Genomic DNA, 24313 nt, shown 5'->3' on the forward strand with positions numbered 1-24313 from the left:
CCTCACATATGATGAACTGGGTTTTCAGTAACCTCTCACTATATTAGCCCTATTTGTCTGGATAGGCGCCAAAGGCTGGCATGCCTATAGGGAACTGTGTTTGGCTCCTGGTTAACCACTGCGGTACTGCAGAAGTAGTATTTTTATTGGCTTGATTAATCTAATTATAGAATAAACCACAGGTTTGGGGGAAAGCCTGCCCTGTTTTTTTGCAGTCTGCCCTGAATGTGGCATTCTCAGTGTGGTCCATCCTGGGCACCCGGTCACAGCTTCTACCAGATAGACATTCAAACCCTTTTATACTGTATTCTTATCCGAATGTGGTGCCCTAAACTCTAGGAGGGCTGTATTGTTGTGTGCTGCTAAATAGCTGCTCTGTTCTACCACAAAGGTGTTGACATTTCAGGGACAGATGTTATGATTCCTGTGTTTGTGGTTTCTCTCTGTCCATCTCTGCTTCAACTGTGCATGTGGTCTTTTCCCAGCTGGGGCCCATTTCTAAGAATATTTCTGCTGAAGGCACAAACACATCCATCATAATGTTGCACTACCTAAAATCCTGAACTCAGCTCATGGTTTCCACTGAAAAGTAATTATAGGATGATGGAAGAACACTGTTACAATAATTGGTTAGGGACACGAAAAGAGGAGGGTTAAAAACAGATCATGAGAATGCTGGCCATCTAAGCTCTGATCCCATCCATTTGTTAACAAATAATAGAAATTAGAACGGTAAAATACAATATCCATCCCTTGCCAATGCAGGAATATTCACTTTATCACAGCAAGAGGATATGTGCAACTCAAATCTAATTCATGCAGGGCTCAATACCCAGTTGCACTGTATTCACACTGAAACAGGACTGCTCTAACTTGCGACAGTAAGGCTGGGGATCAATGGAGAGTTTCTCACTGATGCTCCACTCCATCTGGCCTCCATCATACCCACTTCCTCTCTTGACATGCCTCCTCCTGCATTTGAGGAGTGGGATGTAGAGCTAGTGCTGGGAGAATATTCAGCTATCCCCTTTCAGGTCACTTTGTGCTGGTCTGGCAGTATAAGTTGCCTATAGTGGGGCCCAATGCAACTGTACGCATGTGAGGCCAGAATTTGCTGCTGTGAATTCCCTTGAGGTTTTGCTTCACCTGTCAAACGGACTTTTAGCCATTTAGCTATTGCAGCCATTTACACCAGCACTGGGCTTTTATGGTGACACCCCTGGATAAAATAGCTGGCATTTGTAGGGTAAGTCTCCCACTGCAAATGAATGTGCGATTTATCTGTTGTTGTGAACTTCTCCACAAGTGAGAACATAAACTGGTGGATAAGATACAAACTGAGTGTCAGGATTCAGGAGGTTCATGTCCTTGGTGTGCCACAGACCTTCTGTGTAAACTTGTGTAAGCTGCTTCAGAGTTTTGTCCCTCTGTTCCCCATATATAAGAACTATTACCCCATAGAAATGTTTGCAAGGTTGTTGTAGCCATGTTAGACCCATGATATTAGAGAGACACAGTGACATCTGTTGGTGAGAGACAAGCTTTAGTGCTTACACAGAGCTCTTCTTCAGGTCTGGGAAAGGTTCTCAGAGTGTCACAGCTAAACACAAAGTGGAACAGATTGTTTAGCACAAGGAGTTAACACATGTTGCAAGAGAACATTCAAGGTGAAGTGAGTAGTTAACACCTTTGCAGTTGTAGGACAAAGGAGTGTTAATGGGTTACAGGTTGTTGTAATGAGCCATAACTCCAGTTAATGAGTCCATGATTTTTAGTATTTAGCAAAGTTGTGAATTTAAGCTCCCAGGCTCATCTTTTGTAAGCGTTATGCAGGTTTCCTTTGAATATGAGGACTCAGAGGTCTGATGCGGAGTGATTATTTTGTGAAAAGTGTTAGCCCACATGTAATACGGTGGGTTTTTTTTTCCTTTCATTTTTTCTGTGTGAGTTCATTCGAGAGCATAGTGATTGTCGGGTTCCAATAAAAGATATGACCTCGCCCATCTTGTCTTTCTGAGGAGTGTTATGAGACTCAGTTCACTAATGTTTGCAAAGTGCTCGGAAATCATGAGGTGGAAGGTTCTGTTGAGGTTATCATACACCAACACGATTCTACTTTCCAGAGCATGGCATTTTGTATCCACCTGAAAAGGAGAATTCGCATTGGCTTATGCATGACAAGAATTTGATTAAAAACTGAGCGGTTGCACCATAAATAAATCAATGAAACCCTTTTTTGTGGCAGCAGTTGCATAGTCTGGATTGAAGATACAGTGAAAATAGCCTATCAGGTTCCAGCCTTAATGTATGTGCTACTGTTTTATAAAATATAATAGCTTGCAAAAACACGGATTCTGGGATGGTTGCTCATCTGCCATCAAAGACTATTTAACAATATGTTCACCTTCTGGTGTGCATACTATAGGTTCTAGTAGTGGCATATTTTGTGAACAGCAGTATATATAGCAGCATGCAAGTATCTTTTGCAAGTAATATTTATAATTTTAATTCAATAATATTTCTAACCCTTTGGTCACTGTGTTTCTTACAACATTCTTCCCGCTTAAGCAAATTTGCACTTTGCTGCAATGACACACGTGGCTTATTTTGCTGCCAGGGAATAGGAGGAGTGTAGGAATAACCTGGCCATGCCCCTACCTGCCCTCCGACATGGGGCGCGCATGTGGAGGAGGGGGGATGGGTATGGCGTATGCTTTGCCAACTCTGTGCTTCCTAGGGACATTCCCATGCACAGTTGTTCCCTGAAAATTGTCAAATTGCTTTATGACCACTTTATACCAGTGATGAATCTGGTGTAAAGTGGCAATCAGAAAAGTGTAAATTCCAACTCCACCACTATGAGTCCAAGCCTCCTTCTCCTCAAGTCAATGACAAAACTACCATTGACTTCAGAGGGAGTAGGATCAACCCCCAAGATGCCTCCTTCTTGGATTCTGTAGCAGGCACTCAGTCACGCAGTACATACATTAATGTGTCAGAGAAGCACTGATGTTTAACCATCCATTACTCTCCAGGGTGTATTGAATAGATACTTGGAGACCCTAGCATGGTACCATAGCATCTACAAAGCAACTCAGCAGGGCTACAGTAGCTCTACTAAATTGGGAAGTTTGGACCAATGGATTCACGTAGCCATGAACCTGAAGTGACAGAAATATGGTTGGGAGCACTTTTTGTTTAGATTATCACTAGATTCAATCAGAACTGGGATCCACAATCTATCATCATCCAATCTTTAAGGTCTCAACCATTTTTGACTTTATGCATTACCCTGTATGACAGCACAATAAGGTGTGTGTGTGTGTGTGTGTGTGTGTGTGCCATACCAAGAGTCCTAGACCACTGTGATATCAGAGTTAACACAATCAATCATCACTCTTACTCTACAGCTAATCTGCATACAACAATTTCATTGGCTGTATAACAGGAACTGCATAGATGGTGGATTACTTGACCCAGCTGCCATGCTCATGTGACAGCATGGGTTTTTAGCTACTAGTGATATTTGTAAATTGCTCTGAGTTGCATTTTAGAACGAAGTATGATCATTATTATTGTACATTAGAAAGAGTTGGCAACTTTTTCTATTTCTTGTTGCTCAGAATACTTTTATTGCTGAAATAATCCATCTTTACTGTTAAAATAATCCAATTGCTGGTCTAGCCCTAAATGCACAAAAGTTCTGTACAGTTTCAGTAGTGATGTATTTATTACTGTTTGGAATTCTAGGCATCATGTGAGAAACTATTTTGTATGATATTCCTCTGTTAAATTTAAATGATGAATGGTATTGAGCACCATGAATTGGCCATAACATGCAAAGACTGCTAAAATGGGAACATGTATTCACTAGTAATGAAATTCACCCCTTAGATTAGGATTTAAATAGTGCATAGGCCATGTGTGCCCTCTTTACTCAGGGATAAATTTCACCTATTGTGTCAAAGCTGGAGGTCTTTACTCATACCTTGAGATTTGTGTGTAGCTCAGTAACACAGTATACATGTTCTCATGGAGCTTGACTTGTCTGTGGAACTATTTTTCCATTCTGCTGAAAAGGAGCTAGTTACAGTTCTGTGGGAGGATCCACATCCATTGTACGTGCTAGATAAAGAAACTTTGCAAAGCAGACTTTTCTTTCTGTGGCCCAAGCAGTCATTGGTCAGATATTCCTTATCCATTTTTCCTATGCATCTTCTATACACAGAGATACAGTACTTATGTGTATGACCTTCAGTCTTATTGCAGCTGTGCTTTCACTCTCTTGCATTAGAGAGCTTGGGGAAAATGCTGAGCCAAATTCACCCCTGGTGTCAGAGGAGTTATACCAGATACTAATTTGGCCCAATGTACACTCCAAGTATTCATGGATTAGGCTCTGTGACACTCTATACCTCGGAGAAGTGCCCTGTAACTCCCATATTCATCATTTGTATATAACTGTGATATTTCATATAAAGCATGTTATGTAAGGTATCATGGGAATGGCTATGATCTGCTGAAAGCCATTGTTCTATCTAAATATGTATATCATTAATGCATATGAAGTTATGAGATTGTGTTGTATGGTTGTCACTAAACTATGTTGTGAGTTGGGGAATCGCCAAAATATTAGCTCTCCAGAAACAACAACAAGGGAGCTAAGCAGCACTGAGTGGGTTTCGAACAACTATCAGCAGCCATTGTCTAGCAAGAGAGTTACAATTCGATGACTCCCTTACACAAGGCCACACCAGGGGAATTGCTCAACCTTGTCTGGTGACTCATCAATGCCCACCAGACATGCCTGGACTTGTGTTCTTCAAGCACATGGAATAAGGATATAATATAGGGAACAGAGGCCGTATGGTTTTGCCTGTCTGTTCTCCCACCTGCACTGAAGGCAATGAGAACACTGGAGCGGAGGAGACTGGTCCCCAGGCTAACAGGAAGAACTTGCATATGAAAGACTGTAACCAAACTGCAGTATCCAATGGTGTGAGAAAAACTACTTAATCCACATATTGCCTAGTCCAGGGGTCAGCAGCCTTTGGCAGGCGGCCCATCAGGATAATCTGCTGGCAGGCCGCAAGACATTTTGTTTACGTTGACTGTCCGCAGCTTCCAGTGGCCTCGCTTCGCTGTTCCCCGCCAATGGGAGCTGCGGGAAGCTGCAGGGCCTTTTGCCTATCACTTAAAATCCATCTTTTTAAATCAATAAACTTATTCTAATGTTTATCCTTAGCAGGGCGTTTGACTGAAGTGCTTGGTAAATCTGCTCAGGTTACAAAGGCTGGTGTATGGCCACTTTCCATTGATGAAGTGGTGAACCAATTAATAAACTTGCATTGCTCAAGAGGGTATGTTCCTGAGGTACAAGACCGGGAGCAGGGAGGAGTTGGCTGGTGCCTTTCTCTGTGTGATTGGTGAGTGGCTCTGGGAGCATTCATGCAATCTAGATGGGTGTGGGACACCTCATGCAGTTGTACTGAGTGGCAACAGCACCTGGAAGGGTTGCTGCTTGTTACCAGTAAGGCACTGTGAGAGACAACCCAGCTTAGTGAGGTAAGGGGGCACAGCAGTCCCAGGTTGCACCCCTAGGTTCCTGTCACAGGCTCACACACTTTAAAGGAGCTCACCGTGAGTATTGAAGAGGGTGATTTTTAAAGTAAGATTAATTCAATGTAAGTGCTCTTTTGAGTTGTAATTGAAAAGGTCAAGAAGTTCATGTATCAACCATGAATGGATAAAAGGGGCTCGGAGTACAGGCAGGGGTGTGGGCTCTGGCTGGGGTTGTGGACTTTGGGAAGGGGCCAGAGATGAGGGGGCTCTGGGCTGGAACAGGGGGTTAGGGTGTGGGGCGGGGCAGGGGTGTGAGGGCTCTGGACTGGGGGCGGGGGTGCAGGCTCTGGCTAGGTGTGTAGGCTCTGGGGTGGGGCCAGGGATGAGGGGTTTGGGGTGCAGGAGGGGGCTCAGAGCTTGGGATGCGGGCTTCGGGAGGAATTTGGGTACAGGAGGGGACAGCAGGGTGTGGGAGGGTGTTCAGGGTTACCCCAGCTCTCAGGAAGTGGCCACCAGGTCCCTTCAGCCCCTAGAAGCATGGGCATCCAGGGAGGCTCCATGCACTGCGCTTGCGCCCATAGGTGCTGCCCGTGCAGTTCCCATTGGTTGTGGTTTCCAGCCAATGGGAGCTGCGGAGCCAGCACTAGGGGTAAGGGCAGGGGCAGCGCACGGTGTCATCCTCACCACGCATGTGCCTAGGAGCCGCAAGGACCTGGTGGCCGCCCACTTCCGGGAGCTGCACAGAGCTAGGGTAGGCAGGGAACCTGCTTTAGCCCTGGGCCCCCCCAACCTGGACTTTTAATGGCTTGGTCGGTGGTGCCAACCAGAGCCGCCAGCATCCCTTTTCGACCAGGCTTTCCAGTCAAAAACTGGATGCCTGGCAACCCAAGGGGTTGGGGCAGGCATGGCTTGGGCGAGCATTGACCCTAGCCTCATGTAGGGGTGGGAAAGGGGCTTGAACGATCTGTGACACTAGCCTTGAGCTGGGATGGGGAGCAGGGGCAGGCCTCACTGAGGTGAGCAGTGACCCCCCCCAGCCTCATGGGGGGGTTGGGGTTGGCAGGCAGGGCTCTGGTGAGCAGTGACCCCTGTGTCACACAGGGCGGGGGGAGAGGCCAGGGCCAGGCAAGGCTTGGGAGAGCAGCCACTCCAGGTTCATGCAGGGGGAGGGCACGCAGGGTTTGGGTGATCAGCAACCTCCAACCAAACATGGGGGGTGGTGGTTTGCAGGCACGGCTCAGGCAAGCAGTGACCCCAGCCTCACATGGGGCGGGGCACAAAGGGCTCAGATAAGCAGTGACCCCCAGTGTCACGGGGGGGAGGGGCAGGTATGGCTTGGACAAGCAGCGACCCCAGGCGCTCGCAGGGGAGAGGAGGATTGGCTTGGCTCAGGCAAGCAGTCACCGCAACCTCACATGGGGTGGGGCAGAAAGGGCACAGAAAAGCAGTGACCCCAGCCTCATGCTGGGAGCTACAGGCAGGGCTTGGGTGAGCAGTGACTCCAGCGTCACGTGTGGATGGGTCTCTAGTAGGGCTTGGCCCAGCAGTGATCCCAACTTCACTTCGGTGGGGTGGTGGGTGGAAGGAAGGGCTTGAGTGAGCAGCTGTCCCAGCCTTGTGCAGGGGGCTGCAGACAGTGCTCAGGCAAACAGCAACCCCAGCCGTGCATAGGGGAGGCAGGGCTCAGGCCAGCCTCACACAGGGAGCTGCAGGCAGGGCTCAGGGGGGAAACGACCCCAGCCTCGCACGGAAGGGAGGCAGGCAGTTCTTGGGTGAGCAGCAACCGGAGTCACGCAGGGGCTGCGGTGGGGAGGCAGGTAGGGCTCAGGCATGCAGCAACCTCATCTTTGTGCTGGGGGAGGGGCAGGCAGGGCTCAGGCCAACCCCACGGTGGGGGAGGAGGGCTCAGGCCCCACCCAGTTTTCCCTTCGGGAAGTATGGTCACCCTACACCCTCTAAACATGGACTAGACAGGATCAAACTCTTGTTAGTAGAACTTCTAGCCTGACACCACCTCTGGCCCGATCATGCTTGCCTCAGTGACACAAACGCCTGATGACTGCAGTGGGAGTTTTATGTGACTAAGGCAACAAGATTTCTCTCACTCTGGCTCATATTTCCTCTTTGAAAAATCTCTTGATGCAAAAGCTGTTTTTAAATAACAGAATCCACAGCACCGGAGCCAGAGCACTTTGTTTACAAAAACTGTTGCTTCCATGTAAATGTTTTCTGAAAAACTAACAGGCAGGTGCAGACATATGTCTCTGTAATAGGATAGATTAAAAATCAATTTTATTACGGAAACTAGCAATGCATCCCAAACCTCTCATCCCCGGCCCCAATTCTCTGCCCCTGCACGGAGCCCACTGCCCCCATCCTGAACCCCTGATTTCTGGCCACAGCACCAGCCAGAGACCACATCCGCTCACCCGCCCCCCCTCCCTCCCGCACCCCAACTGCCTGCCCCAGCCTGGTGAAAGTGCATGAGGGTGGGGGAGAATGAGCAACAGCGGGAGGGGAATGGAGCCAGCGGGGGCAGGAGCTTGGAGAAGGGGCAGGGCCTTGGGGTGGGCCAGGGGTGTTCAGTTTTGTGCGACTAGAAAGTTGGCAACCCTACCTGCCCTCTCCCCTGCGCAAGGCTGGGGGAGTCACTGCTTGTCTGAGCCCTTGCTGCCCCCTCCTGTGTGAAGCAGTTGGGGGGGTCACTGCTAGCCCGAGCCCTGCCTGCAGGCCCCCATGCGAGACTGGGGGGGGTGCTGTTTGCCCAAGCCCTGCCTGCCCCGTCCCCGTCCCCTACATGACACTGGGATCACGTCTCCCCCAGCCCTTCCTGCTGCTACCCCCTCTGCCACTCGAGGCTGGGGTCACGGCTCACTCAAACCCTTCCCTCCCCCAAGCGGGGCTGGGGGTCGCTATTCACTAGACCCCTGCGTGCGAGGCTGGGGTGGCTGCTCTCTTCGGCCCTTCCTACCCCTTCCTCCCTATGTGAGACTGTGGGGGGGGGGTCGCTGCTTCCCCCAGTTCTTCCTGCCCCGTCCCCCCCCCCACCTCGGGCTGGGGTCACTGCTCATCCAACCCCTGCCTGACCCCCTGGCCCCTGCATGGGGTGGGGGTCGCTGCTCACCCAAGCTCTGCCCCTTCTCTCCCCCCGCCCCCCCCATGGAAGGCTGGCATTGCTGCTTGCCCAAGCTCTGCCTACGTCCCTCCCCCCCGTGAGACCTGAGAAGCGACTCTCCTGAACCCTGCCTGTCTGCCTCTCCCGCGCAAGGCTGGGGGTGACAGCTCACACGAGCCGTGCCTCTCCCACCCTGTGAGACTGGGGGTTGCAGCTCACCTGAGCCCTACCTGCTCCATCCCCCTCCCCCACACTGGGCTGGGTTCACGTATCCTCACAGCTCTGCCTCCCCCCCTGCATGGTGCTGGCACCACCACTTCCTCCACATTCCTCTGCGCCGCACCTCGCTTTTTTGACAAAAATGGGCATTTGATCTGTTTGCTTTTGTCAGCTGATGAAGTCAGCAAGAGCAAATGGGACAACTGCTGCCTTTGCCAAAAAAGTCGGGACGACCGGGACAGGGATTAGAAAAGGGACTGTCCTGGGCGAAATGGGACATATCCTCACCCTCAGAGGGTGGAACATATAAGTGCAAAGTAGAAAGTGACGAGTGAGGGGAGCACACACAGACATTTTAAAGGGGGTTGCTGTGACAGGTTACTCCTGCCTACTAACTGGCAGGTGAAATTCACCCCTGTGCCGAGGGCTAACAAGTCCCTCTTACGCCTTCAAATAGGGTGTAAGTGGTGCACAGGTCCCATGCTGGCCATCTGCAGAGAGGTGCATTTCACCCTACAACAGTAGTGCTTAAGTAAACACCCCATTAACTTGTTGAGGCTTTTGCTTAAGCCAATGACAGCCTTGCCCTGCTTGTTTGTTACCCTGTGCACTGTAAATGGACAGAAATGGATCATTACTACCATTCAGCACTTAATTTTACTGCTGTGCAAGTGATGCCTTCACTTGCACTTCCATTGGGGAAAGACTTGAAAGATGAAGGCCTAAATGACACAAACACACCTTCACAGCATTAAACAAATGGTTAGATGTCTGGCAATCCTTGTAGATGTAAAGTGGTAAGCTAAAAAGCAGTCATACAAAATACCATGTCTCTAATATTGAACACTTTATGTATTGCCATCCCATACGCAGCTGGTAGAACCAGAGGTGCCTGTGAGGTTATACATGCTTTCCAAGCTAATAGATTATGTGTCTAGATCAAAGCCCTGTGTACTCCACAGCAAACTGGACCAGAATGCTGAGGCAATGGCCCTGGATCCTGCAGCCTTCTTGGGTTCCGCCGTTTTTTTTGCAGTGGTTTCAGTTATATTATTTTAAAACTGGTTTCTATGAATTAAATAGGAAAATGACTAATACAATCAGTACAATACTCACTGTGTTATATATTTTGGTAATCAATTCAATCTACATTGTATGCTGTCCACACATTGCTGCAGATTTCTATAGCGACGATAGATACATCCATCATAGAAGTTGTCAGGGGGAAGATGGAGGTTTTACTGGCTGGATAGGAAAAGTGTGGGAGGAAGTTTGGAGTTGAGGATTAATGTTAGCTAGATGCTTCAAGTCCAGTGACCAGCAGTTAATACCTTTCCAAGTTATTTTCTCAGGCTGGGTGCAGGTACAGGAAGACAGTGCAGGATCAGTTTACTTGGTTCACGTTTCCAGGATTTTCTTCGCAACTATGAGGGCTCAACCGTTTTTTGAAATGACAGCTTACGATCTGGCATCTAATACTGTGCCAAATGATAGGCAAAAGGCCTGTAGTAAATTCTATGACCACAGAACAGCACAATACATGGCACACTCATCAAGATAATTCCTTAAAATGGTTTCCTTTCAGGGCAGGCCTCCACTGCAAAAATATATAGAATGACCTGCTGCAAATGACAGCTGTTTCATTCTGTTTTTGTAAAGCCTCAGATACTTCAAAGTGTTTGTTGTAGGAAGAAGTCATAACTATTTTTTAAAAAAAGTCCACAGTTGTCAGTCTTCCATCAATCTCTTTGTTCTGCTATGTCATTACTGAAAATTTCGGAATGATTTCTTAAGCTGGCAAAAAGAAAAATAAGTCTTAGTCTTTAAATAACTAAAAACTAGTAATCAACTAATTACTAGTTTCTAAATAACTAAACAGTCTTAGTCTTTAAATATCTGGTATAAAGGAACACTATACATTAAATGAAATCTTTAATTGCTTGTTTGGTTCTGTAAGCCAGGGGCTTCATTCTTGGAAATGATTAGATAATTCTGCTGTACCACTATAAATCAGGGCCAACTCCTGTGTGTAAAACTGGTAAGAGAGTAGGGTTGCCAACTTTCTAATTGCACAAAACCGAACACCCTTGCCCTGCCCCCTTCTCTGAGGCCTCACCCCTGCTCATTCCATTTCCCCACACTCTATCACTTACTCTTCCCCACACTCACTCACTAGCTCATTTTTACTGGGCTGAGGTAGGTGATTGGGGTACAGGAGGTGCGGTGAAGGCTCTGGCTGGTGGTGCAGGCTCCGGGTGGGACCAGAAATGAAGGGTTCAGGGTACAAGAGAATGGGGGATGAGGTCTCCGGCTGGGGGGTGCAGGCACTGGGGTGGGGCTGGGAATGAGGCGTTTGGGGTGTGGGAGAGGGCTCTGGACTGGGACAGGGGATTGGAGTGTGGGGGAGTGAGGTCTCCCGCCGGGGGTGTGGGGTCTCTGGTGGGGCTGAGGATGAGGTGTTTGGGGTGCAGGAGGAGTGCACGCTGCCTTCGCGCACTGGCGCTGTCCAATTCCCAGCCAATAGGAACTGCAGAGCTGGTGCATGGGGTAGTGGCAATGCATGGAGCATCCCTGGCCGCCCCTGCGCTTTGGAGCCAGTGGGACGTGTCACTTCTACCAGGAGCCACGCAGAGCCAGGTAGGGAGCCTGCCAGCCCCGCCAACCGGACTTTTAATGGCCCGGTCAGTGGTGCTGACCGGAGCCGCCAGGGTCCCTTTTTGACAGATGTTCTGGTCGAAAACCAGACTCCTGGCAACCTTAAAAGTGAGAAGAATGAAATCCATTGACTTCACTGAGGCTTACATGAAGAATTTGGCTCCAGCTATTTGCTTAAGAGAGGGTCCAGCCCTAAAACTTTGGTTCCATACTCTTAAGTGGAAAAGTAATAGACCATGATGATTACCCATCTGACTTTTTAGCTAGACCACTTTCTAGTTAATCTCTTTTACTAAGCTTTTGTATCTTGAACAATAAAGAAAAAAATCTATTTCTTATTGATGGTGAAACTGTAAGAGCAGATCAGTCAAAAAGGTGACCATTTTCACTTTTACACAAAACCAGTGAAACCCTAAATTCACTAATTTATTTGGGCATAAGCTTTCATGGGTAAAAAAACCCCCCACTTCTTCAGATGCAGCATGATGCTTATGCCCAATTAAATCTGTTAGTCTTTAAGGTGCCACTGGACTCCTAGTTGTTTTTGTGGATATAGACTAACACAGCTACCCCTCTGATACCTAAATTCACTACCTTTGCTGTCCATGTAAAATAGTTCAAGCTGTTTTGAAGGTTAATGCTACCGGTTAATTTCACACAGTTTGGTATAGATCTCAACCAATCGCACTCGGAGTTCTAGACTGACAAGGCATTGCTGATGCCACATAATAATACTGCCCTCATTACCATGAATAACCGGTGCAGTTAACTTTGAGAATGCTTCCCTGCCCGTTGTCTGTCCTGGCTATTTAGATTGTAAGCTATTTAGAGCAGAAACTATAGCTTGGTAGGGGTATGTACAACACCTAGCACAAAGGGGCCCTTGGTTGGGCCTCTAGCCACTGCTGTAATAAATACAATTGTAATCTCGTGTCAGCATGTTCTGACATTAGAATACGCAAGCAACCAGAATAAAATGAATTCTTACACTCTGTAGAAAAGCCCTAAAGTCAATTTTTGGCTGGGGAGGACCTTTTATTTCCTTTTTACTGGTGGGGAGTTCCCAAGGGTCTAGCTCTGCTGTTGCCACAGAAGGAAACTGCATCTCTGGTGTTCCTGGCATTGAGGCTGATGAAGTTGATGGGAATGTTTCACTTCTGCTCAGGCGTCTTGGAACTACTGTTTCTGAGCACCCAGCTCTAGGATGCATAGTGTCAGCAGCATCTGGAACAACTTGTTTATTCTGGGCATTTCTTTCTTCCCACCTATCAGGGAGTCCAAGCTCTGAAAACAGATGGGATTGTTCTCCTAGTAATCGGTCCAGCTGCTGCAGAGAAAATAGGGAAGACATGCATATTGTAGTAATAAAGAATTATAAAAGGTATCAGACAGTGACACACAGGAGAGGTTATGAAGCATGTCCATTTCTTATTCTTGGTCAAAAAAACTAAGTATAATTTGGCAGCTGAGATGCTGCTGTGAAAAGGATTCAGTAATAAATTTCAATCCCATGTTCACGTTTCAGTAACATAAATTTCAATCCCATTTTACTGTGACTGACTGACATATTTGCCTTAGTACAAACCCCCCCGCCCCGCCCAACAGACCTCTGTGGCTGTGTATGGCAGCCCTGGATTGAAAAGGGTGTATCTTAACAAATTGTGGCCCAGATTCACCAGTGTGTGCCATGCAGGCACTGCAGAGTGAATGGACTCAATCTGGAAATGGCTAATGGACAATTCCCATTGTGGAGGAGAAAGTTGGTGGACATGTTGGGGCAGGCACAGAGTGCTGCTTTGTCAATTCAACTGTTCTTCCTCAGCTACTGTAAGTGACACTAAAACCAGGTAGCGCAGTCCTGGGGAGATATAACTCTGGTGGCCATCTCTCTACTCTGCACTAAATGAAGATGGGGCTTCCTTCTCCCCTGTCCCCAATTTGAGTTGTGTTTTAGGGCTTGTCCACACAGGGGAAAATGGCAAGCACAGCTATAGCACAATAAGTAATCCTCTACAGCAGGGATTCCCAAACTGGTGGTCGAGACCCCTGAGGGGTTATTACATGTGGGGTTGTGAGCTGTCAGCCTCCATCCCAAACCCTGCTTTGCCTCCAGCATTTATAATGGTGTTAAATATACTTAAAGGCCTTTTTAACTTATAAGTGGGGGGGTCACACTCAGAAGCTTGCTATGTGAAAGGGATCACCAGTACAAAAGTTTGAGAACCACTGCTGTACAGTAACTCCCCACGTGAACACTCTATTCCACCATAAAAGTGACTTTATCAGAGTAAATATTCCAAAATAAAGTCATTTTTATCATTACTGGGCTCTAGTCAATTTCCCTGCATAGATAAGTCCTTAGGGAGGCAACATAGGCTAGGAAAGAAGGATGGTTCAGTGATTAGGGCATTAGCTATAGACTTGGGAGAACAAAGTTCAGTTCCCAGGTCTGTCAGACTTCTTGTGTTATCTTGGGCAAATCACTTGAGAAGAAATTCATAAAGGTATTTAAGTACCAACTCCCATTGAAATCAATGGCATTAGATGCCTAATACCTTTGTGAATTTTACCCCTAGTCTCTCTGTGCCTCAGTTTCCCATAGAGTCAATAGACTGGCATAGGAACGGAACTGGTAGTGGGGAATTCCCAGATGAAACTCAGAATCATCCATGCCTGAAAAGCTATTGGACTATGTGGTCTGAGCCAAGTGGTAGACAGGGAACCCTGGTACGGAAACTGCCAGGAACTTGGAAAAGGTCTGAACTTATTCAAGGAGTGGTGCCAAATAAGGAGGTGCTGGGGATTGTGAGGGTGTGTGGGGCTTGAAAAGAAATGGGACGTAAACCCAGAGTTCCAATGGTCTCTACCCAGGCCGGGCACTGAATGAAAGAATGGTGTTGGCTATCCTGGGGCCTTTGTCCATTACACCCCAAGGGAATAAATATGTACTTGTAGTGGCTGACTGTTTTTCAAAGTGTGCAGAAGCATATCCCCTTCCTGATCAGGAAGCTCAGATGGTAGCATTTGTCAAGAGGTTTGTATGCTACCATAGACACATGCCTCAGCCCCTGCATGCTGATCAGGGAAGAAATGTTGAATTCCCTTTGTTCAAAGATGTGTGTGACCTTTGGGAGATCCACAAAACCTGAACTACACCTCATCACCCCCAATCTGAGAGGTTAGTTCAATGAGTCAATCACACGTGTGTTGGTATGCTGCCCTCTCTGATTGAAAACAATCAAAGAGAGTGGGATGAGCTTTCCTCCTACGTTAGGATGGCCTAGTGAAGCAGTGTCCAGGCATCTACAGGATATACACCCTATATGATGTTATTTGGTGGAAGATCTGCCTGCTTGTTGAACGCATATTGGGGTAGATGTATTGGAAGTTAGAACATTAGCATACTAAGTCAAACCAATGGTCCACCTAGCCCTGTATCCTATCTCCAACAGAAGCCACTACCATAGGTTCAGGGGAAGTGTACACAACAGGACAATTCTGGAGACATCCAGCTGGCTTCCCCTCCGGGTTTTTGGCAGTCTGAGGTTTTGGGTCACCTCAAGTATGGGGTTACAGCCCTGACCATCTTGGCTAATAGCCATTGATGGACATACCCTCCACTACCTATCTAGTTCTTTTTTAACCCAGTTATACTTTTGGCCATCACAAAATCCTATGGCAATGAGTTCTGTGGGCCAATTATGCATTTCCTCTTGTTTGTATTATATCTGCTGCCTATTAATTTAATCAGGTGACCCCTGATTTTTGTATTGTGGGAAAGGGTGAATAACACTTCTCTATTCACTTTTTCCATACCATTCATGATTGTATAGACTTTTATCATATCCCCCACTCCCTTAGTCATCTCTTTTCTAAGCTGAACAGCCCTAATCTTTTTAGTCTCTCCTTGTACGGAAGCTGTCCCATATCCTGGATCATCTATGTTGCCCTTCTCTAAACCTTTTCCAGTTCCACTATATCCTTTTTTGATATGGGGAGATCAGAGCTGAGCACAGTATTCAGGGTGTGGGGAGCACCATGGATTTATATAGGGAGATTATGATACTTTCTGTCTTATTTTCTCTCTCTTTCCTCATAGTTCCTAACATGGTTAGCCTTTTTGACTGCTGTTACACACTGAGCTGAAGTTTTTGGAGAAAACAAGTTTAGCAATCCATCCAAGTATGTCACACAGGTAGCAGGATACTTGAGTTCTGTGAGCCAGGCTGCGAAGAGGAATCAGGCTATGGTCACACAAAGACAGAAAGAATACTACAATGCCCAGGTCACCAGAGAGGTGTAAGAGCTAAGAGACTCAGTGTGGGTATGAGACCAGACTAGAAGGAAGGGGCAGGGTCCAAAATTACTCAGAAAGCTTAATTGTCCCTTTTACAGGCATCAGGAAATTGTCTGGGGTGCTACGTGAGCTGTCCGGGGAGCCAGGTCAATAAACTTTTGTGGCACATTACAACCAGTTGAAGCCCTCTGTGAATTCAGGGCAGGGACACTGAGCCCACACAGGAGCCCTGGGTGACCACCCAACCTCAGGCAAAATACTCTCAGGACTGCTGTATTGCAGCTCCCCTGCAGTTCCTACACACAAGGAATGTTCCTGAGTCAGAAAGCCTAGAGTGGGTACCTTGGCCTGATGAAGATGGGGATTGTGAGTGTGAGCAAACCCCCGAGGTGGTGTCATGGTAGGGCTCAGCAGGGGGCATTCCCAAGACTCACCCCAGCCACCAGTCTCAGAATCCCAGGGCAGACCGGAGCAGGTGCACAGACTGGCTTAAGGACTATTTGAAGTAGCTTCAGCAGGATGCGGAGGCACATCATTTTAGAAGGTGGGGGTGAGGGGTAATGTAATAAGCCAGCAGACGGCACCTAAATGTGAACAGCTACGTCATGGGAGTCAGAGGGGCAAGACACTGGAGGATTCCATGACAGTGGGGAGAAGCTGGAGGGATTTGCCATCCTGACAGTAGCGTGTGTTTTGGGGGTGAGGGAGAGAGTTCTGTGGGAGGAGGAAGGACTGTATTGCTCTGGGCAGGGGTGTGAATGAGCCCAAGAACAGGACTGTCAGAGACGGCTAGACTGGAACTGGTGATGATCACTGGGGACTCAGGGTTGCATATATCCTAAGGGTGGGGGAAGGCTGAGTAGCCATGGAGCAGCAAATCCCACCAGGCCAGAGGTCCAGACCGAGCAGCCACTTCTCCAGGCTAGTGCATCCCAGCTCTACGGGCATCCCTGGTGGGAGTGGAGGGCTCAAGTGTGTGGGTGTGGGGTCAAGGTTTTGGGCACCTGCGGAGGTAGGGGAAGGGATGGTGCTATTATCTCACTTGTTGTTGAATTGACTTCAGTCCCCCATTCCCTTTCAGCCCATGGGTCTGTACTCATCCCCTGGCCTAATTAAATGATTTCAGAACTCTGTGTGCACATGGGTGTTTTTGTGGCAGGGGTTTCCAGATCCATGTAAGCAAAGCAGGTCTATGCCTGACCTGAAGAGAAACAGGTGCAGACATGCTACCTTTGGACATCTACCAGATCCTGTGTCCAGCACAGAGAAGGGGGTAGGTGGGTTGGTACAATGCTTTATAGCAGCAACTGTTACTTAATGGGGCTGACAATTATGCCTAATGGGGATACCCTTCAAATAATTTAGGAGCACTTAAATCTTTTTTGGGTTTTAATCTCATGCTGGCTCTAGTTACTGCTCAAACAACAGCTTTCAGTCGCTCCATAGCTACGATACATTTTCTGTGTACATCAACTGTTTCAGTACTGACTGCTCCTGGCAGTTGTTTTACTTCTTTCATATTAACTGCAGATGATGCGTATCCATGCCAGGTGAATCCTTACTGCACCTACCAGCCATGTTAATTTTTGCAGGCTCTTATCAGCCTTCAGTAATTGAAAATTTCTGCACTGTGAAGTTAGTGTCGAAATGGTTGTTTTGTCTGTACATGTACATGACTGCAAGTCATGCAGCAATTCTATAACTGCAGAGGTTGATTTGGAGGAAAGTTGATGACATTTTTGGTTGTAAAATCACAAATGGCAAGAAACAAGTGATCAGTTGAAGAGTTGACAAAATATAAAGTTCTCTCTTTCCAAAGAGAAAACTTCTGCTTTGCATCTGACAGCAGTTTATTAATAAAATACCTGATGGATTTCACATTTTTTAGACTTTGAAAGAGCAACAGTGTGGCCAACACCACTAGTGATTTTGAGTGTATCCAGGGTTTGAAGCACCTTGAGGGTCTGGTTTTCAGAAGGTTGGACCTCAGCATTTTCTGAAAATCAAAGCCCTTTAAGGAATCATAAGTTGGGCACCTAAGAACTGAAGTGCCTGGAAGCACTAGTCCCTTTTTTAAAATCTTGGCCCAAGGTTGTACCAGATGACACAATTTAACCTTGTTGGTTTGGCCACATGTTCAACTCTCAGCAAATGCATGTGGAAGCCACAGAAAGCAACCACTCACTGTGACATTGCACCAGTAAAGGCAATAGGATAAAGAGTCTTTAAACGAGATTCCTTTTTCCTATGTTTCACAAGAATAGCTGCTTGTACAACGTACCATCAGCATTCCCTCCCTAACCTGGCGAGCTCGATCATTCAGCTGGAATTCCAGTTCAGAAACCTCATGACGAACAGCTTGACGTAATACCTGCAGTTGTCTTTTTTTCTCCCTGTAGTAGACAGCAGAAGAAAAACAATCAGGTAAATAGTGATGCTCCACAAAGCATCCATTTCTTATTCATGCAATTAATACAGTGTTGTTTCATACACAGTACCACAAAACATTCTGCAGTCTAAATAATAACCTAACAATACTAGCGCCCGATAGTTCCTTTTCTGCATTGCAGTATGCAGGCCACAGAACTCTGAATAAAACTGAATTCATGTGTGAGTCACAGGCCCAACTGTAAAGTCCTTCCTTTCTCTTCTAACCTTTCTGTGTAGTAATTCATGGGGAAGAACCATTCAGTTGTACAAAAACAGTCCAGGGCACTAGTTCTCACTGCAGACAACCCAACTAAACAGATTTGGAGCCAGCCATTTTGAGTTACGACAGTACAAAAAAACAAAACCAAAACAACCAAACAAAAAAGACATACCTTCCGGCCTCCACCCCCCACTTCAAAGTGCGCTTCATTCAAAAATGCCTTGTTTGATTAACTGCTATCTTTCCCCAAACTACCTTCCTCTGCCAAGCGACTGCACATGAAAAATTTCAGCCAGAAACAAGTTTTATTAGAAGGAAAGACTTATTTTTTGAAATTAGGTGGATAATGGAGACTGTTTTACAATCTTGATGATGGTGTTACTACTATGATTTGAATACAGTGCTTCCTTTTGTTATGGCCCAATCTGTATAACGTCCTCATCATCAACCCCTGCCCTGCTCCCCACAAATGTTCATCTGGAAAGCCTAGATCAAAATAAATGAGATCTATTGCAAATTATGCCTGTATTTCCATTGTATTTTAAGTCATTTTAAACTAAAATAGACCATATTTTTAATTTTAATGTTTCTGAACATTGAAATTAATGGAGACAAGTCATACTTTTCGATGGACACAATTACATAAAAAGTCTTTTTCACTTGCAGGGTGGGCACAATATATGCACAATACCCATGATGGCAACTTCATGATTGGGGATGTCATACTCATGAGGAATCCCAGCCACTGAGTCTGAGAAGAATCAAAGAGAGCGTACGTTCGTTGGTACATATTATAAATCCCTTATGTACACCTAACCTTAAAGCAGCACTATGGGTTGGTTAAATGGATAGTAATAAAGAACAATTGAACACTGACTTCTGTGTTATACAGTAAAAATGTTAAGTCTGAGAGTTGGCACATTCAGCAAGATGCTCTGCACACACACTCAGGGTATAGCTGGTCCAAAATGTTGCTTTTTTAATGACCATAATGTGTGTGTTGCTGTAATGATGTAATTACCTTCCTTCAGCTGACATAACACTGGGAAAAAGATCCTGTTGCTCTATCAGGTGCTGCTCAATCTCATCTAGCTTCTCCCGGAAACTCTGGCAAGAACTCTTCATAGCTTCTATTTCATTAATTGTGCACTACGAAGAAGAACAAGAAGAGGGACTGCTTCATTACCTTCCCTTTAATATTTGTCATACTGACAGCCCAGGAGGCAGCAGTCCTATTCTCATCCACAGAACAGGTACATCATAAGCAGGCTTATCAGACATTCATAGGTACAAGCTCCCAGATAACAAGTGAGATGACTTCTGAAGAATATAAACGATCAGCTCTTCTTTCTTAAGTCACGTAGGCCTCCCCTTGAAGGCAATGGAAATTTTGCCCTTGTCTTCAAGGGAGACAGGATGTTGCCCATAGTTTTGATACAATGGGTCAAATTCTGAGCTTCGTTACACTTATGTAAATCATTAGCATTGACTAGAGTTGCCCTGGATTTACATCAGCATCACCAAATGAAGAAGTTTGCTCCATGTGTCTGATTTGAAAGACAGGTAGAGCACTGTACCTCTGGAACCATCGTCACGCTTTCTTGACCCACCATTTGTAGACGTTAACGTTTAGCTGACTTTTATATCACTAGTGGAGGCAAAAGGATTAGTAAATTTGGAAAAAGAGGATCAGATATTGATAAGAATAAAAATAGTAACTGCAATTGCACTAGACTAGGATAAAATTCCAAAGGCTATACAATTCTTTTGGGATTCGAGCTGGCACTATGACATATATAGCTCAGTTCTCTCTGTGCAAAAAGTCTACAAACATCACAATTCCCACAGATTTGTTCATTTGCTCAAAACTGTTCAAATAATGTGTCATACAAATATATTTCAGCCTATAGATTGCTCATCAACTGTCCTTGGCAAATATTGCTTCGAGTATCCATTATTAACTATTTGAAATTTGAACCGTTTTGACAGGACACAAGATTTCTGTCCCCAGACGGGATGAGTGTAACTCTTGGAATCAGGTTTCCAAGACAAATTCAAAGTTTGCTTTTTGCAGAGAGTTTGCAATATTTGTTCACAAATCAATGTTTTGGGGAACATTCCTGCCAGTAACATTGCTTGATAGAATATACAAACACGGCAAAAGCACATTTGTTTATAAAGAATATAAACTCTCCTACTTCATGGTAAAAAAGTCAATCACTAACTGACAGGAGTTAGAAAGAAATTTCTACGGGCAGGTTACTCCATAATCGTCCACTCCAGGTTCTCTCTTGCACAAGGTATTGGTTTGAATGAACTGTCTTTCTCTAATATGGCAATTTGTATGTTTGTATCTTTAAAAATTCAAATAAATATTTGGAAATAATGTCTGCAGTGTTTCATGTCTAACTGTGGTCATTGACTGGTATTGGGAAGTAATTTCCCCATAGCACAGTATTTCTCTGGGGACATTACATTTTTCCATTAAGACTCTAGCACGGGCCTCAGTTAGAAATGGGATTCAAGACTAATTGTTTAGATCAGTTATACATCTGAATAAATAATCAATGGATCACTGGTATGTTCTACTTTGGCGGTTCCTGCACATCAAGATGTTATGGAACAGTCTATCCACAAGGGTAAAGCTTGTCTGTGCATGAGACGGAGCTTTCTCAGGGCCTGGTTCAAGGCTGTGGAACCAGCTCCCATGGGATCTGCAAACTACCTCAAACCTCACAACTTTCCATGCCAAGATCAAGGTGTATTTCTTCTACCTGGACTTTGCTAATATAAAAACATAGCATGTCATATGTTAAAAAATGTAATTTCCCCTCCTAGGGAGAGGATGAGAGAAAGAAAGAAAGAAAGAATAAGACATGAAAAATGTTGGTCATGTCACCTAATTCACTGCTGGAGATCACTCAAGTACCTCAGTGATGGATATGGTATAAGAACATGAATAGACTAGAATGATGTTATGACCACTTTGGAAAACCTAACCAAAACAATTTTTTTAAAGTTGTGTTAATCAGCAACTAAGCCTCCAAAAGGTATGGAAATAAAGTGTTTCTGTTGGGAAATAATTTCCTTGTACAAGAAGATGTCATACCCAGACGAATAAAATCTAAACATGCAAATTCAATATAATCTGATGGCTATTTGCAGTTAATATAGATTTTGATTACTTTTGTGGGTATGACATTGATGACGTTTGATTAACACTGACTTCTGTCAAGAACAATATTGCAGTTAATATAGATTTTGATTACTTTCAGGACTTTCTCTTGTTCTAGCAGATGTTTGATGATTAAATCCCTTGACAGGCTGGGCTAAAGATTATGGACCAAATCCTGTCATGTGGAATAAAGCCCACATACACAGGATTTTCTCCATATGAAGAAGTGAGGAGCAGAATCTTCGACCTTGTGCAGTGGAGCAGTACCCGCAATTCTAAGACACGGGATGTAGCCGCGGATGCAACCTGCTGCTACTCTCCCTGAAACTCCTCAAGATTTTAGGCCAGTAAAGCCACAGACCCACTGACTACACACCAGCATACCTAATGCTTTCCAATTTACATGGGTATGGAGTTCCACTGTACATAAAGCTAGGAATGTTTTCTGACCCCCCTACACGGGTTTTCCTACATGTCCTTACACACAACTCACATAATCCCAGCTTTCCCAGTTGTTTGGGTCCTTCCTTGATGCAGGGGCTGGATTTCACATGATTAACCTCAGACAAGTGCCAGATTTAACACATCTTTGCTTAAACAACAGAGCTTGAACAATAGTGTAGTGTGCAGTCAATGCCTGCAGTATCCTCAGTCTCAGATTACTGAAAAAGCATCACTGTTAATCCTTCACCACCATCAGAGGAGTGATAAAATAAATTGGACAATGTAAATTCAGCTGTAATGTACTGAAACACTGACATCTTGTGGCAATTGAGAGACATCTCACAAAATTCATAGCCCTCCAGCAAACAGTTTAAAGAAAAGCCCCCACAGTATTGATATAGTCAATAACATGAAATTCATCAGTTTCAGTTCATAGGGGTTAATCTGTTTTCTGTACTTTTGACCCACTTGTGGTTACAACGTCCGAAGTTTCACTTTGAGTTTCAGGTTCAAAGAAAGAAAGGAAGAAACTCATTTGAAACCACCAAGTTTGCATAGTTTCAACACAAAACCAGGAGAAACATTCACATTTCTCATGGTGCAGAAATATCCATCGGCCCAGCTTTTCTCAGAAACGTTGTGAGCTTTCCAACAATTCTAGCTGGGCTGGTTCATGGGGGCCTAGGGCAAAATCTGAAATGGAGGCCCCCATCCCTTCTAAAAAGCCTGACAACCACCCCCCGGCACATAAGCACCTACACCCAGCCCTCCCCCAGGAGCCTCAGCCCTCAGGGGAGCTCTCCTGCCTCCCCATCCCACTCCTTACCTTACCCCTCCCGGCTGGTGAGACTTGCCCTCGAGTGTTGGGTCCATCCTGCGTCCCAGCCAGTCCCCGAGAGAGCCACCATGGTTTTGGTAGCCAGCAGGTGAACACCTGGCATGTGGCACACTGCGTGCAGGGGCTGCTTTACCCATAGTTGCACTGCAAGCCTGTGCACCAGATCTCAGCAACACACACTCAACTTTGGCTCAGCTGTCCCCCACCCTCTGTCATGACCAAGGGGCGGCTGGGCCAAACCTGAGCAGTGCTGCAACCCTGAGTGCCAGGTTGAAATGCCACTCACTACAGTTTACCTCAGCTGCCCTGCATCATATTGTTCTATGGATTTCGGGTGCCTCTCAAACAAGTGAGGCCCTCCATCCCTCAGGTGGCCCTGAATCCTCAGTTTTGAGTTTGTAACAAAGTGACAACCTGGTGACTTTTTGTAGTTTCAGTTCTTTTTGCAAACATTTCACATGGTTCTGATGGCAAGTACAGCTTTAGGTTGGCTAAGGGTATGTCTATGCAATTAAACACCTGCAGCTGACCATGTCAGCTGACTTGGGCTCGTGGGGCTCATGCTACCGGGCTGTTTAATTATGGTATAGACATTTAGACTCGGGCTCTGGCACCCTGTGAGTCAGCTGACCTGGGTCAGCCGCAGGTGTTTAATTGTAGTGTAGACATACCCTAAAATGTTCCCTATTTTACCTGGGTCAGATTTGCTGAGATACTGGGCACTCACCATCCACTGCTCAGCCCCTCTGAAAATCAGGTCTCAAAAGTATCATATCAATTTTATTGAAATCAATGAGTCTATTCATGGGATGATTGGGTCATATGGGATTTCACCCTTATTTACTCAGTATATAGCAGCATGTATAAATACCAAAAGGAGGGCGTTCTGCATCTTCAGACATAAAGTGGTTAAGCTGCATAAGTTCACAGAAAACCATAAAGTTTCTCTTTGGTTTCAAAACGCTGGCTGACCTCGTATTACTACATAAATTTGACTTGTTTTTCTACAAACCGTTCCCTCCCTTTAGCCATTTCTAAATTTTTTTTTGCCATGGGTAAGGGCCCTGATAAAATAAAGCTACAGGGCCAAAGAGAGGTGAGTCTGAATTAGTGTAACTTACTCTATCTGCTGGCCCCTTCAGTGTGGAAATCACAATTACTTAGGTTCTTTTTTGGGACTCAAACTCACTTGGCCAAATTCAGAGTGGTGCATAATGGTATATATATTGATAGGTAGATGTGAGTTTAAGGAAGGCTGACTGGGTTTGAGAGCGTGTAAGACCTGATCTGCAGTGCACACCATTTTTGTATTGGTATAACTATTTCATTTAGGGGTGTGACTTCCCCCCCACCCGCCC

General features: G+C 45.7%; 1 protein-coding gene across 6 annotated transcripts in view; it reads right to left on the minus strand.

Moving 5' to 3' along the window:
* Window positions 1-9005: 9005 nt before the first annotated feature.
* The window catches only part of ITPRID1 (ITPR interacting domain containing 1), a 60339-nt gene continuing 45031 nt past the window's right edge, over window positions 9006-24313 (minus strand). For 3 of the 6 annotated variants that reach the window (XM_074945389.1, XM_074945388.1, XM_074945387.1), the window contains 4 exons: window positions 19520-19647; window positions 18130-18241; window positions 12540-12878; window positions 9007-10690 (listed from right to left, as the gene is read on the minus strand). In XM_074945389.1, coding sequence (XP_074801490.1) covers window positions 10661-10690; window positions 12540-12878; window positions 18130-18241; window positions 19520-19647 — 609 coding nt within the window. In that variant the 3' untranslated portion in view covers window positions 9007-10660. Of the gene's footprint in view, window positions 10691-12539; window positions 12879-18129; window positions 18242-19519; window positions 19648-24313 lie in introns of all 6 variants that reach the window. The other 3 variants (XM_074945392.1, XM_074945386.1, XM_074945391.1) reach the window with 2 other exon arrangements.

The sequence above is a fragment of the Natator depressus genome, chromosome 2, assembly GCF_965152275.1.
Source record: "Natator depressus isolate rNatDep1 chromosome 2, rNatDep2.hap1, whole genome shotgun sequence".
NCBI classification, from domain to species: domain Eukaryota; kingdom Metazoa; phylum Chordata; order Testudines; family Cheloniidae; genus Natator; species Natator depressus.